A 13,631-nucleotide genomic window follows, 5' to 3' on the forward strand; every position below is an offset into this window, starting at 1 on the left:
TCTTAGTTTCTCCATCTATGGTGATTGAGAGTTTTGCTGGATATAGTAGTTTTGGTTGGCATTTGTGTTCTCTTAGAGTCTGCATGAGATCTGCCCAGGACCTTCTAGCCTTCATAGTCTCAGGTGAAAAGTCTGCTGTGATTCTGATAGGTCTTCCTTTATATGTTACTTGGCCTTTTTCTCTTACTGCCTTTAGTATTCTTTCTTTGTTTAGAGCATTTGGTGTTTTGATTATTATGTGACGGGAAGTATTTCTGTTCTGGTCCAGTCTGTTTGGAGTTCTGTAGGCTTCTTGTATATTCATGGGCATCTCTCTCTTTAGGTTAGGGAAGTTTTCTTCCATAATTTTATTGAAGATATTTGCTGGCCCTTTAAGTTGTAAATCTTCACTCTCCTCTATGCCTATAATCCTTAGGTTTGGTCTTCTCATTGTGTCCTGGATTTCCTGGATATTTTGGGTTACAAGCTTTTTGCATTTTGCATTTTCTTTAACTGTTGAGTCCATGGTTTCTATGGAATCTTCAGCATCTGAGATTCTTTCTTCTATCTCTTGTATTCTGTTGTTGATATTTGTATCTCTGTCCCCTGATTTCTTCCCAAGGCTTTCTATCTCCAAAGTTGTCTCCCTTTGAGTTTTCTTAGTTGTTTCTACTTCTGATTTTAGATCCTGGATGGTTTTGCTTAGCTCCTTCACTTGCATGTTTGTGTTTTCCTGTAATTCTTTAAGAGATTTTTGTGTTTTCTCTTTCATGAGCTCAGCCTGTTGACCAAAGTTCTCCTGTATTTCTTTAAGAGATTTTTGTGTTTCGTCTTTCATGACCTCAGCCTGTTGAGCAAAGTTCTCCTGTATTTCTTTAAGTGTTTTTTGCATTTCCTCCTTGTTGGCTTTTGTATTCTCCTGGATTTCTTTCAATGATTTTTGTGTTTCCCTTGCAAGGGCTTCTACCTTTTGATCCATTGTCTCCTGAATTTCTTTATGTATGACCTTCATGTGTTCCTGTACCAGCATCATGACCAGTGATTTTAAATCCAAATCTTGTTTTACTGGTGTGATGGGGTATCCAGGACATGTTGGTAGAGGAGAATTGGGTTCAGATGTTGCCATATTGCCTTGATTTCTGTTAGTGACGTTCCTGCGTTTGCCTTTTGCCATCTAGATCTCACTGGTGTTAGTTTATCTTGTCAGTGCTGGACTCACCAGTGCAAGCTGCCCCTTCCCAGTAGCCTCTGGTGCACAGCTTACCTCCTGCACTGCTTGTAGACAGTGTGCTGCTGCCCAGGCTGTTCAGATCCCAAAGCAGGCACCCGAAGGCTCCCGCTGGGGCCCGCTGGATTCACTGGAGCACACTGACTTCTCCCAGCTGGCCGCCCGGAAGCCCAGCTAGCCACTTGCAGGACTTGGAGATGTAATGCTGCCGCCCAGACTGATCTGGATCCGGAAGCGGAGAGAGTAGAGCTAAGGGCTTCTGCCTGAGGCCTTGCCCCAGATTGTGTCTGTGGAGCAGATGGAGCCGGTGTGCACTCCCAGGGAGTGCCGACGGTGTATGCTACTGTGACCTCCCCTGAGTTCCGCTCACTCCGCTGGGCAGCCGATCTGCCAACCGGGCTATCGCACACAAGGTTAGCCTGGCCGCCCAGTCCCTGAGTCCAGGCAAAAGCCTGGGAGGCCAAGGTCCGAGCAAAGTTCCCCTACGGCTTTGACTGTTAATTGGGTTTGCCAGGTGACTAGGATGGCGGGCGTGTGCGCCCGCGCTCCCTGGAAGCGCCGGGAGAGTCTGCTTTGCTAACAATCACCTGGGCGGGTTGACTCACAGATGGCCCACCAAGCCGCCCAGTTCTTGGGGTCAGTCCTGTGCCTTTTGGGGCCTGGACCCCCGCTTTGTTAGCCTTAGGCTATGCCTGTTACAGGTCTGCCCGCCTGAGCTCTCTGTCGTCCTGCAGGCAAAATGGCGGCGGCGCGCTCGCAGGCCTGGGCAAAAAACCTCCTGGTTGGGTTGGCACCCCGATGGCCCCCCGACCCGCCCAGGGCCTGGGTGCAGGCCAACGCCCGTCGGGCTCAGACCACCGCGGTGTTGGCCTCGGATTATGTTTGTGTACCTCAGTCTGTCCGATTCCTGGAGTACGGAACCAAGATGGATCCTCCTCTCCTGACTGGTGGGAGGCCGAGTTCTGAAGTGGCCTCCGTGCAGGAAAGGCGCCGCACAACTGCAGCTGCTTGCTGTCCGGCTGGTCAGCGAAGGTCAGTGGTCGTGGGCGCAGGGCCTAACTGGTCCCTGTGACGCCTTGGTTCCACTGCTGATGGCCCTTCAGCTGGAGCAGCCACTGCTGCCGCTGCTGCCGCCGCCGCCGCCCGCATCTCTACATCTTTAAATCAACCGCATCTCATTTTTAATAGTTAATACAATGGAAATAGATCATACCTTCCCTCCCTCTCCTCCATACTTCTGAAACAGTATCTCATGTAGACAAGGCTGACCTGAAACACTCTCTGTAGCTAAGGATGACAATGTACTCCTGGGCTTCCTGCCTCTACCGTCAATGGTGTTATGGGCCTGTGCCACCACGTTCAGCTTAAATAGATTTTTAGGCTGTATTGTTTATTACAATTAAGACAAAAGAAGCGTGTGCACACTTTAAGTATATGTATACAATTTGGCTAAGATGCAATTACAAGCATTTTTGCTGCTCAGTTGGCTAAATTTGCAAAGTATACAGAAATTTATAACCCAAGTATAAAGGCAAACTATAACTTCAATCTAATATAGAAGGTTATAGTTTCCAGTGCTGAACAAAGGAGAGGCTGGGTCTGACAGGGAAGAAAGAATAGAAGAGTGCACTCTGGGCTATCTCTGCTGAGAGAATTTTCTTAAAACATTTTTTTGCATTTATTTATTTATTTATTTATTTATTTATTTATTTATTTATTTAGTGTTTGTGTTGGATAGGTGGATATGTTCATGCATGTGTGTGGAAATCAGAGGACAGTTTTCAGGGGTCGTCCTCCCCTTCTGCCATGTGGGTTCTTGGGATGGAAATGAGCTTGCCAACTTTCCCACAAACTCAAATCACCGAGCCATCTTTCTCCAACCACAGAGTGCCCTGTCATACCTATTTACATTACATTATATGAGATCTGTTAGGCCAGGTGTGGCGGTGTACATCTTTATTATATATACTTAGAAGGTAGAGGCAGAAGGATCATCCAGTCCAAAAATAAAACTAAAGAACAGAAAAAAAAAAAAAAAAACTAAAGAGAATGCTGTAATTCCATTCCTTGTATTAGCCAAAATCCAGTGTCAACACTTTGAATTGAATTTCCCTCTGCTTATCTGCAAACTAGTGCTATTATTTTTTCAGTTTTAAACCTGGTTATGGGATGGTAAGATGGCTCAGTGAGTAAAGGAACTTCCTGCCAAATCTCATGGCTAGAGTTTGATATCAGAAAGCCACACGGTGAAAGGAGAAAACTGACTCCTGTAAATTGTTCTCTGATCTTTATATGTAGGCCATGGCATGAGCTTCCGCCACACTGAATAAATAAACAAGTAAATAAAATAATAGAAGCATTGTTATGCTCTGCTTAGGTGCCTTGAAACCAGAGCTGAAACTACGTTACCTTGCCTGCAGCAGGATGTGCATGATGACCCATGAATAAACATCGAGGCATAAATATTCTTTTTTTAATAGGAAGTTAAAGCTATACATTGAAGCTTTAAATACCCAATAGTCAGTGGTTATGCAGTATCGCAGAGACTTTCCCTGCTAGTGGGTAGAGCTGGCGTTTAATTGACATGAAACAGAGTGAAAAATTTGTCCCAAAGGTGAACAGATGAGGTTCTTCCCTGATGAGATGGAAAAAACCAAATTTCCTCAGAACCCAATTACATGATTAAAGCAGCATTCCCATTAAATGACATTCGCATTAAATGACAGCCATTAGGAGGACTTGTCAGTCAGGGATACCAAGGAGAGGCTCGCACGTCAATCATTGTGCTTCCTGGGGGGTCCATGCTTATATAATGCCATTCTTTTTCTGCATGAGAGTTTTAATTCAGTTATCCATACCTTTTGGAAATCAAGTACTTTCATCATGGACGTTTCCAGCCCGGGAGGTTCATATTATCTAGTCTTTGGAGGTAAAGCTTAGAAATGGTAACTTTGCATAATAGAGCCTAGAAAATGACAATGCCAAGTGAGCTACAACATTCTCAGTCCTTTAAAACATAAACTGTATCTATGATAGCATCTTAACCTTTTGATGGAGGGTAAATGCAGCCTTCCTTATTTCTGGAAGCCCTTTTGTGGTTCCTTATCGCCATTTGACAACCTTACTGCCCCCGTCTGACCCAACCTGAGTCCCTTTCCCCACGTTCCCCTTGCCAGACACAAAGGCTCCAACTCTTCTTTAACTGTAGGCGGTCGCCCTTCCTGCAACTGGAGGTCTGTCTAACCCACAAACACCATCACAGCCCCTGCTCCTTCTGATCGCTCAATTCTTAGTTGAGAGTCACCTCTGTACTGTTCCGGCTGATCACACTAAAGGAAGTTTCCTAGTTATGCCCTGTGGCTTTGATCTTCGTTCTTGTTCCTGTTGCCCTGACACAGACCAGTACTGCCACGCTCAGCTACATTCTTTTTTCATTATCTGAGGTGTTTGCTTTAAACTTGTCATCCATTTATTTTACACCCCTTCTAAGACAATGTAAATTCCGCAAAGGTAGGGAACAACATTGTTTGCTTCCATGTTCTTATACTCGAGAACAATACTTGGCGCAGAAAAGAGATTCAATAAATATTCTTGAGTGAATGAAAGATCTTTTAGAAGAGAATATTGCAATTCATATGGAGGTTACAGGGGTGTTTCTACCTTGTGCTAAGAAAATTAGGAAAGGTGGAGGCAGCCTATGAGCCAACCCGGCAAGCCAAGGGATAAAAGATGGTCTCACTACTGTGGGAAAATGATAGTGAGGATAGATTCGAATATGGCAGGTGGATGAAGTCCTTGGGCAGAAGAGTGTTGGCAGCCCAGTATCCTGGAATAGATCAGTATAAAATCAGTGATTCTCAACCCTTGAGGCATATCAGATAGCTTACATATCAGATATTTATATTATTTTTCATAACAGTAGCAAAATTACACTTACGAAGTAGCAATGAAATAATTTTGTGGGGGGGGTCACTACTGCATGAGGATCTGAATTAAGGGGGGGTCACATCATTAGGGAGGCTGAGCGAGGTCTGGAAGCTCTGGTTTAGCTCTGGACAGTGTGAACTGCTTTGAAACAACCGCTTCTATGTTCACCCCAGTCACCTTAGGCTTGGGAAATGCTGACTGCTCTCATCATAAGGGCTGATGTTGCTTTGCCTTCGTGAGTGGGGCACCACTGCTGACAGTTTTGCCTCCACTCAAGATAATGTTTAAACTTTCAAATTGATGGAAAGTTCATTCTATATTTCCCCTGGAACAAAATGTACAGAAAAAACAGGGTCACAATTTTCTTTTTTACCAGGATGGCCTATATTTCTAAGTAATATACATTTCTAAACAAAGTTCCTTGTGTCTTGGAAGAGAAATGCTCATTCTATAAGATGCTTCTGTTGCCCAGTGGTTTGTACTTGCTTCACACTGGGGAGCTATGCTAAGGGAGCTTTACTCAAATCTCCAAAGGGGACGTGACAAATAACTGAACCTGAAAGGTAAACAATCCCAAGCCCAAAGCGCCCTATTTGAATTAATCCTTAACTAAGCAAACCCGGGCTTATCGGGTTCTACTTCCTTTCAGAGCACAGTTCAAACATCTTCAAGTTAATATTTGCATGTTACAGCTCTTCTTTCCAGGGCAGGTGCATTGTGCTATGGTTTCTATCATCATCCTGAGACTGACAGTGGGCTGTTCCTGGTATTACAATTATAAACTGGAGGACACCAGGAAGATTGAGCACAGCCTCTCTGGAGTTTTATGATGTGTGCTTTACCCCCATGGGTTTCTTTTCGCTGTAGCTAAGGGTGAAACATCTCAAGTTGTGGGCTATTTGGGTTTCAGTCTTCAAATATGTACCCTGCTTTTGATTTAATGAGATAGTGTCCATTGTCATTAAGCTGTTGGAGACCTTAAAAGTCAGCATTGGTATGAATATACTCATTAGAATGTTGAGTATTGTATAATTGGTAGCCAATTTTTAATTCTAAGAATAATAGGGAAAATAGTCCTAACAGAAAATTAAATGCATTCATTATCTTGGGCTGGAATTTTAGTTTTCCAGATCATCAAAACTTTGACCAAGATAGTAAAAAATAAAATTGGATTATTAAGTTCAGCATTTTTTGTTTGTTTGTTTTTGTTTTGTTTTGTTTCCCTCAAACTATAGAATGGCAGGGGCACAGGATGAATTTAGTAGATCAGGAGTCACCTTAAGCAAAATGAAACAGAACAAATTAAAATATATAAGGCACTCTGCAGGGTTTCTTCTTGCAAGGAGGAAAATGTTCTAAAATCCCATTGTGTCGATGATGACACAATTTTGGAAATTACTAAAACCCTCCAGAACCACTGTGCACCTTAAATGCTTGTGTTCTTTCTCATTCTTTTTTACTCTGTATTTGAGACTGATTCTTATATAGCATAGGCTCCCCCAAACTGTTTGAGTAGCCAAGGATGGCTGTGAATTCCTGCTTGTACCTGGAAAGGGCTCGGATTACAGGCATGTGCCACCTTGCCTTAGTTATAAAAACCAGAACAGGGAAGTGGGAAGGGTTGGGTGGGAAAACAGGGTGAGGGAAGGGGGCTGATGGGACTTTCAGGGAGTGGGGGGGTCTAGTAAAGGGGAACTCATTTGAAATGTAAATAAAAAATTTATTGAATTAAAAAAAAGGAAAACAAACAAACAAACAAAAACAACAACAACAAAAAATAATTAAAGTTAGAGAAGGCATTTAGGTTCCTGATTTTAGTTGAAGCTTATTAGGAAAAAATGGCCTTGAGGCTGAACTCTCACCTGTCTTCCACAGAGGGAGTCCTGTGAGGTCGGCTGCAGCAATGCGGAGGGTAGCTATGAAGAAGAAGTGCTGGGTAAGAAAACACTACTGATAATTTCTGCCACCTGGGACTTATTCCTATGCAAGGCTAAGGAGCGCCTGTCAAAACACCTACCCTCCTGCACCTCAATAGCATAGAAAATATTTGTCTGTGAGACTTGTATGGCTCTCACCTATAGTGCCAACACCCAGAAGGCTGAGGTAGAATGAATACAGCAAGTTTAAGGTCAACCTAGGCTACAGTGTGGCATCACTGTCTCAAAAACCAAAAACTATCTCCACCAATATTTGTATATGAAAATGTTCTGTCCTTTCAAATACTAAGGCCATGCTGATTGTACTGGTTGGTTTTGTGTGTCAACTTGACACAGGCTGGAGTTATCACAGAGAAAGGAGCTTCAGTTGGGGAAGTGCCTCCATGAGATCCAACTGTGGGACATTTTTCTCAATTAGTGATCAAGGTGGGGAGGGCCCCTTGTGGGTGGTGCCATCCCTGGGCTGGTAGTCTTGGGTTCTATAAGAGAGCAGGCTGAGCAAGCCAGGGGAAGCAAGCCAGTAAGAAACATCCCACCATGGCCTCTGCATCAGCTCCTGCTTCCTGACCTGCTTGAGTTCCAGTCCTGACTTCCTTTAGTGATGAATAGCAGCACGGAAGTGTAAGCTCAATAAACCCTTTCCTCCCCAACTTGCTTCTTGGTCATGATGTTTGTGCTGGAATGCAAACCCTGACTAAGACACCGATGAAGAGCCAGTAGGCTCTTGTAGATAAAATATAGGAGATGTGAAACATGATTGATACTTAGGGCAGCACTTTGTCTTCAACATCAGTAGATGAATTATCTATCTATTTATCTATCTATCTATCTATCCATCTACCCACCCATCTATGTAGTTAAAAGAGGCTTTCATTGCCCAACTGGCCTTGGGTTTAATCTGTAGCTAAGGGAGACCTTAAACTCCTAACCCTCTGTCCTCTACTTCTATTCTCTTGGGAATAACATATCACTGTACTCAGTTTTATGGGGTTCTTGGGATCAAATTGCAGGTTTTTGTGCGTGCTAGGCAAGCACTCTATTGATGAGCTACATGCCCAGCCCAATCCCTGTTATCCTAATGAGGGCTTTACATCCCAAATAGACTTGATATCAAAGAAAACTGCTGTTTTGATGAACTGAAGGCATTAGGATATTATATCTAATGTGAAATACATTGTTCAGCTAATAGTTATTTGGTAAAGAACTTACTGTGTGGGTGTAACTCAGAAAAGGCTGTAGGAATTTGTGAGTGTATAGAAGCTATGCCTCCCAGGGCTGGATTTGGAATGGGTGGGAGCCTTGTGTGTTTGTGTGTTTGTGTGTTTGTGTTTGTGTGTGTGTGTGTGTGTGTGTTTGTGTCTATATAAATGGCTTTGTACCAATGCATTGATAATCCAGTAATGTCTGCAGGGTCAGAACTTTGGTAAGTCAAGCCTGGTGTTCCATAAGCTGTCATTTTTTTCTCTCAGAGGCTTGTGTTTACCTCATGGCTGTTGGGAGTTAGAAGGAGAGTGTTGCTTACTGTCCCAATATACTCTGCCCTTCAGTGTCTCATAAACAACAACAAAAAAAAACCCAAAAAAAACAATACTCTGCATTTCTGTAAAGGGGTAGAGCTGTGGCTTTTTTTTTTTCATTTTTGTTGTGAAGGTTAGCTATAGATAAAATCTGTATTTGTGATTTCCAAATGGTACACAGAAGCACCCCAACACATTACAGAAACATAGTGCCTCATAGGGCATCATAACACCCTCAGGGAGGTTACAGGAGAGTTTCAGTCCTGAGGGATGCAGGGCGAGTGAACATCTACTACATGCTGATGGCTCTGCTGCTCAGGCGTGGTTCATGACATAACAGTTGATTCTACTGTACTCTTTATGTGATGTCATAGTTAATAAGGTTGAGACTCTGGGTGACATCTAATGTAACAAAAACTTTCAGAGAAAAACTAAGTGCAAGACAGGACTTGATGATGGCAATACTTAATTAGATTACCCACATCAGAGAAGTTATGAAGTGCTCAAGGGGCACCTGATTGTCATTAACATGCAGTAACTTTTATTTAAGGTTGAAATAAGTATGTAATTTGACCCTTTAAAATGTGTGCTATTTAAATGTTCTAAACTACATTTATTTTAATTTTAAAAAGATTTATTATTTTTAATTGTATGTACACATGTGTGTCCATGTGTGAATTTGTGCACATGAATAAAGGTGCCCGTGGAGGCCAGAAGGTCAGATTCTCTCTCTAGTGGTAGAGTTACGCCTAGTTGGGAACCATTAGACTTGGGTGCTGGGAACTGAACTCAGGTCCTCTGTGAGATTATCAAGTGTTTCTAACCACTGAGCCATCTCTTCAGTCCCTATGTTGTGTGTGTGTGTTTGTACCCTAGCATGCTTGTGGAGATTAGAGAACAACTTGTAGGAACTGGTTCCTTCCTTTCATCATTCATGTGCTGTGAATTGAACTAGGCTTGTCAGACTCAGCAGCAAGCGCCCTTACCGTCTACACCATGTTGGCAAGCTCTTTTTGCTGCCTTGTTGTTTGTTTTAAGAGAAGACCCACCTGTGGCTTAGGCTGGACTGAAACTCATGGTGTAGCTGGGCCTTAGACTTGCAATCTTCAGCCTCTCTGAACTTCCTGAGTGCAGAGATTATAGCTATGAGCCACTAGGCCTGGCTAATGTGCCACTGTTCCAAGAATCTGCTGAGTTGTTAGGACACATACAGTTCTGGAATCACAATGTTAAATAGAGCAAATGGTCAGATAACTCATTTGTTCTAAAGAACCATGAAAAATGTACTAAAACCAGGAATGTCAGAACTGATAAAGGTGTAAATCTGATTCACAACTTTTTTTTTTTTTTTTGGTTTTTTGGATTTGTTTTTTTCTTTTCTTTTTTTTTTTTAATATTTTTATTTTCTATATTCTTTGTTTACATTCCAAATGATTTCCCCTTTCCCGGATCCCCCCTCCCCATATGTCCCATAAACCTTCTTCTCTCCATCCCTTCTCCAATCACCTCCCTCCTTTTTCTCTGTCCTTATATTCCCTTCCCATGTTAGATCAATCCTGATTCACAACTTTAAAAAAATATTTTTTAATTATATTAGCAGCTTGGCTACATACATTTTCCAGAATATAAGATAATCAACTTTTTGCTTAAATTTCTCATTCGCTTACAATCTATGCAATATGGCTTGACTAGGTAAAGGGCATTTTATTACCCACACACCTAGGCAATAAAACACTCTAAGTAAATGGAGCCCCAAAAGAAGTCTGGTGAGTCTCAGAGCATTGTTGTGTGCCTGTGATAAAAAGAGAAAGACTACCTTGAATATAATTTATTGCTCAGGTGCGTTATTGAGCAGGACAGACCTGGATAGAACAGGCACACCCATCCACAGGAGTGAATAGTGGCTGAAATGTTGTTTCCCTCCCAGAAAACACAGAGCCTCCTACAGCACCCTTTGCATCTTCCATTGGAAGTCATGGTGTGACATTACGATGGAACCCTGCCAACACCTCTGGAGTAAAATACATCATTCAATGGAAATATGCCCAACTTCCAGGAAGCTGGACTTACACAGAGGTATGCAAAGCTATTTCCTTATCTAAATAAAGACATTTTGTCCCTAAATTATTCAAAACTCCAAAATATTATGCCTTCCTCACCCATGGTGGTTTTGGTTTGCAAAGTATAAGTTGGATGTGCTCAAATATTTCTTAAAATGTTTAAATGGAAAATTATTTGAAATAATAGATTGAATAAAAGATTGAACAGATTCAATATTGAATATTGAATAGATTTAATAAAAGATTGAAGCCAGTTGTGGTGGAATAGGGGTATAAACCTATATCTTGATAGGCTGAGGATTGTGAGTTTGAGGCCAATCTGGGCTAGGTAGAAAGTTTCAGGCTATCCTGAACTTCAAATTAAGCACTGCCTAAAATAAAAAAACAAAGGCAATGCAAAGCAAGCAAACAAGCAAGCAAGCAAGCAAACAAACAAACAACTACAACAACAAAATAAGACCAACCAATGCCACCACCACTACTAAAATGAGTCTGAAGTTTTAAATCACATGACAATGAGAAGCATGATGAAATATGAGGTCGTCTTGCTCTATCACATTAGAAAGTCAGTCATCTTTTAGCTCAGTGTATCCATACTCTGTATCATTGATTAGACCATCTCTGTGAAGGTTATTGGATTGATTGTCACAATGCTGGTATTACGGTGCCTGTATGTACGATATGGTACTTTCTGGAGTTGCAAGCTTCCATTGGGGATTCAGGGAAATATCTCCTGTGGATAAAGAAAACAAATTTGTTGACATTAATGCATTCTAGCACAGCTCAATAATTGTGGTTGGATTAAATGAAACATAGCCTCTGCTACTCTAGAACAAGTGTATAGTCTACAAATATCATTCCTCCAGTAGAGCATCATAGAACCACTTATGCTACTGATCATTGTCTGCCCTGCCTTCAAAAGGGATTCCAGCTAGGGTGAAGGGCAGGAGGGAGATTCTCACAGGGGCATGTTTTAATTTAGAAATGAAGGGTATGGTAGCCTTTCAGGCTGATCACTTTCAGGAAAGCATGAGCAAGTTCAGAAAAAAATTCACCCAAGATACCTAATATAGTAACATGGGAATATTCAAGTAAACCCTTAGGTTAAGTGTTGAATAACTGATACCTTAGCTTTCCCATTTTGAGGAAAGGGAAGATGGCGTGAATAATGTTTGAAATGACTGATTTTTGAAAGCTCAGCTACTGGTCTGTTTCAAACCCAGAAGGATCTGGGCAGCCACATCTCCAATGGCACACCTGTCTTCCACAAGTTAACCTGAACTCCATGTCCCAATGAGGCACGGTGATTGGACAAATGTTGACTTTTATCTCTTCTGGATCTAGACTGTGTCCAAGCTCTCATACACAGTGGGACCCCTACATCCATTCACGGAATATATTTTTCGAGTGGTTTGGATCTTCACAGCCCAGCTACATCTTTATTCCCCACCAAGTCCCAGTTACAGGACACATCCTTACGGAGGTAGGCATATGTATGTCACTTGTGATGTAAGGACATTATTCTGAAGCTTTGGTTTCATTCATTTTGGTTTTAATCCTTGAAAGAAATTGAGTCCTTTGGTATTCCATTTGGTCATTGAGCTCTTAACTGTGTGCCCGGCAACATTTACAACTCTTCAGTGATCAGAACAATGACCCCTGCTCTTGTTGAGTCCACATTTTCATTGAAGGGAAATGTGTCATGACTAAACACATAAGGGGTACTGGTTAGTTTTTGTTAACTTGATCCAAACTAGAATCACTAGGAAGAGGAAACTTAATTGAAGAACTGTGTTCATTAGATTGGCCTGTGGTAGCATTTTCTTGAGTAATGATTGATGTAAGAGGACCCAGCCCACTGTGGCTGATGCCACCCCTGGGTGAATGGTCCTGGATTGTATAAGAAAGCAGGCTGAGTAAGCCAAGGGGAGCAAGCCAGTGAGCAGCACTTCTATGCTTCAGTTCATGCCTAAGATTTCTGCCTTGAGTTCCTACCCTGATTCCCCTTTGTGACGGACTGTAACTGTAAGCTAAAATAAACCAGTTCTTCTGCAAGATAGCATTGGTCACTTCAGTGTTTTGGGGTTTTAATAAAAACCCAAACTAAGACAGAAATTGATATTAGAGTGTAGACTACTGCTGTGACATACCTGAAAGCAGCAAATATGTCAGTGTTTTGGAGTGAGTGAGACACTGCTAGGGCAAAGGAGGTTCTGTATGCTTTACTTCAATCTGCAGCACTTCAAGCATGGCCCTAATCCAGTATCTGACCTTAGGTTCTAAGAGGAAATGTCAGAGAATAATCAATAGAGGTGGTCACAGAATCTCTGAGACCAAATTATCAAAGAAAGGACACTTACCAAGGAAGGAGACATGTCCCCAACTAATTTTATCAGGTTGCCAGCTCTAGTTATACCTTCTGCTGATGAGGAAGCCACAGTGATACTCAGATACTTATGTTCATACCTATTGTTTTATATTCTCTTTGGCCATAAGAATTATATGATTTTAGTTGGTATTAGTGCACTTTTCCTTTGGACTATTACAAAGAAAGCCCTATCCCCAACCAAAAGGAGTGTTTATAAGACAGATTATTACTTTCTAAAGAGACATGTGTGTGTGTGTGTGTGTGTGTGTGTGTGTGTGTGATACATTTAGATAACAATCCTACTTTGCTGTGTGGTTGGTTTTTAACTTGCTTGAAGTGGAGCAGATCATATCTGAACGTTGACTCTAATGAGTTGCTGTTGACATCCTGATTTTAATTCAGTTGGAGGTTGTTTCTTTTTTTCCTCTTCACATAGGTGACTGAGCACATAAAAGTAAGGAGAAACACAAAGATGTTTGTGTGCTAATGATAACTAATGATGTCTGCTAATAATAAGTGTGAGAGTTTGGGAGGGATTGTATCATAGGAAGGCTGTGAAACTTATGGAAAGGCCTTCTAAAGACAATCTAGTGGGCTGGATAAACTGTCTCACTC

General features: G+C 41.9%; 1 protein-coding gene across 1 annotated transcript in view; it reads left to right on the forward strand.

Annotated features, from left to right (window-relative positions):
* Ros1 (ROS proto-oncogene 1, receptor tyrosine kinase) overlaps nt 1-13,631 on the forward strand; it is a 136,397-nt gene that overhangs the window by 19,285 nt on the left and 103,481 nt on the right. Inside the window, exons 5-7 of the mRNA XM_052163597.1 lie at nt 7,010-7,070; nt 10,516-10,664; nt 11,993-12,131. Of these exons, the coding sequence (XP_052019557.1) occupies nt 7,010-7,070; nt 10,516-10,664; nt 11,993-12,131 (349 nt within the window). The remainder of the gene's footprint in view (nt 1-7,009; nt 7,071-10,515; nt 10,665-11,992; nt 12,132-13,631) is intronic.

Source organism: Apodemus sylvaticus, chromosome 19, assembly GCF_947179515.1.
Source record: "Apodemus sylvaticus chromosome 19, mApoSyl1.1, whole genome shotgun sequence".
NCBI lineage: Eukaryota > Metazoa > Chordata > Mammalia > Rodentia > Muridae > Apodemus > Apodemus sylvaticus.